Below are 2,048 nucleotides of genomic sequence, written 5' to 3'. Positions count from 1 at the left end.
AACATATATATATTATATATATATTTATATATAGATATATATATATATATATATATTATCCATAATCGTCTCTCAATCTCCACTACATCACTTCCATGCCTACCCGCCAATACAAACGCTAACAGTACTCAAAAAAAAATTCTCTCTCGAATATGTATTCATCTCTTTATCCCTTTCCCATAGGCTTTCCCGCCGGTTCAAGAACTTAATATGCTGGAGAGAAAGCGTATTCTCGTTTCGGGAGGGGCGGGTTTTGTAGGGTCGCATCTGGTAGATAAGCTAATGGCACGTGGACACGAGGTAACTGTGGTCGACAACTACTTTACTGGCCGGAAAGCTAATATAGAGCATTGGTATGGGACGGATTACATCCATGCACGTGTGTCTTTGTGTATTGAGATATGGAAATGTATATATGAGGTATATGTGCTTGTAGGGTATTATACCCTTGATTATGTATCGGATCAAGTACATGCACTGTATCTTTGTGTATTAAGATATGGACGTGAATATATGAGGTATATATGGTTGCAGGGCAATATAGCCACTGTATATGTATGCGAATATAGATGCCTATTAGGGCGTACTTGTGCGTATGTTTTTTTCGTGTGATCGCCTTTTGTATATAAGCGATGCCACTCGAACACAAAATAGGAAAATTTTAAAGATAGGCTCGACCAGTAATTATAATTTTAATATAATTCAAATCTCAATACAGGCTAGACCAAGAAATCAAATTAAGTATATAGACTAGACCGGCAATTATACCTTTTAATTTCCGCTACTTGCAATACCGCCATCACACTAACACTGACGCACGGAGTTTAATTTCGGTTTTATTATTATTTCGGCAATCGCAGGGTTGGGCACCCTAATTTCGACATCATCCGACACGATGTCATCAACCCGATTATGGTGGAAGTGGACCAAATTTACCATCTGGCCTGTCCAGCATCCCCCCCACACTACCAGTACAATCCCATTAAAACCATCAAGACGAACACCATGGGCACATTAAACATGCTTGGTCTGGCCAGGAGGGTGCGTGCAAGGCTGCTCATGGCCTCGACTTCGGAGGTTTATGGTATGTAGGTATGATGTGTACCATTCTATAGTATGTAGGATATATATATATATATATGTGTGTGTGTGTGTGTGTGTGTATAATATACACATAAACGCACGACGCATTCGCTTCGGTACTGACGCGTCGCCGCATGTCAGGCTGCGGCGTCAAAACATACTTTGAAGATCATGCAATGTGTATTGCGTCTAACAATTAAGCATCCGCACGTACCTCCCTGTACTATTAACGATTTCTTTCAATTTAGCACCTATGCACGCACATGTATTAAAGATATGGACCTAAAATCTATGAATCCATGAACATACACACATTGTATATGTATTGACACCTAGGGCAAATGTCCTCAAACGTTTGGTACATAGCAATTGCGTTAACTCAGTCTCTTATTTTAAATATCCGAATCTCAGGCGATCCGGAGATGCACCCACAGCAAGAGGAGTACTGGGGCCATGTCAATCCTATCGGACCACGAGCGTGTTACGACGAAGGCAAGCGCGTCAGTGAGACCATGTGCTATGCATACGCCCATCAGGTACATTATATACCTATATACATATGCAGATATGTATGTATATATATATATATATATATATATATATATATATATGTATATATATAAATATATATATATATATATATATATATATATGTATGTATATGTACAGGCATATGTATATGTATATATATATATATATATATATATATATATATATATATATATAAATACAAATATATATATCTATATATATATACAAATATATATATATATTTATATATCTGTATCCTATATATGTATATATATATATACATAATATATATATATATATATATATATATATATACATATATATATGTATATATATATATGTATATATATATTTATAAATATATACTATATATACTATATATACATATATATATCTGTATCCTATATATGTATATAGATATATACGTATTTTAT

The 2,048-nt window shown here is 34.5% G+C and overlaps 1 protein-coding gene across 1 annotated transcript in view; it reads left to right on the top strand.

Annotated features, from left to right (window-relative positions):
- Positions 1–181: 181 nt before the first annotated feature.
- SARC_06576 (hypothetical protein) overlaps positions 182–2,048 on the top strand; it is a 3,417-nt gene continuing 1,550 nt past the window's right edge. Inside the window, exons 1-3 of the mRNA XM_014299522.1 lie at positions 182–353; positions 861–1,084; positions 1,495–1,619. Of these exons, the coding sequence (XP_014154997.1) occupies positions 211–353; positions 861–1,084; positions 1,495–1,619 (492 nt within the window). The 5' untranslated portion in view covers positions 182–210. The remainder of the gene's footprint in view (positions 354–860; positions 1,085–1,494; positions 1,620–2,048) is intronic.

This window comes from Sphaeroforma arctica (assembly GCF_001186125.1).
Source record: "Sphaeroforma arctica JP610 unplaced genomic scaffold supercont1.474, whole genome shotgun sequence".
In the NCBI taxonomy this organism is placed as follows: domain Eukaryota; class Ichthyosporea; order Ichthyophonida; genus Sphaeroforma; species Sphaeroforma arctica.
The sequence above is the reverse complement of the archived record's forward strand: the minus strand, read 5'-3'. Positions and strand labels throughout refer to the sequence as shown.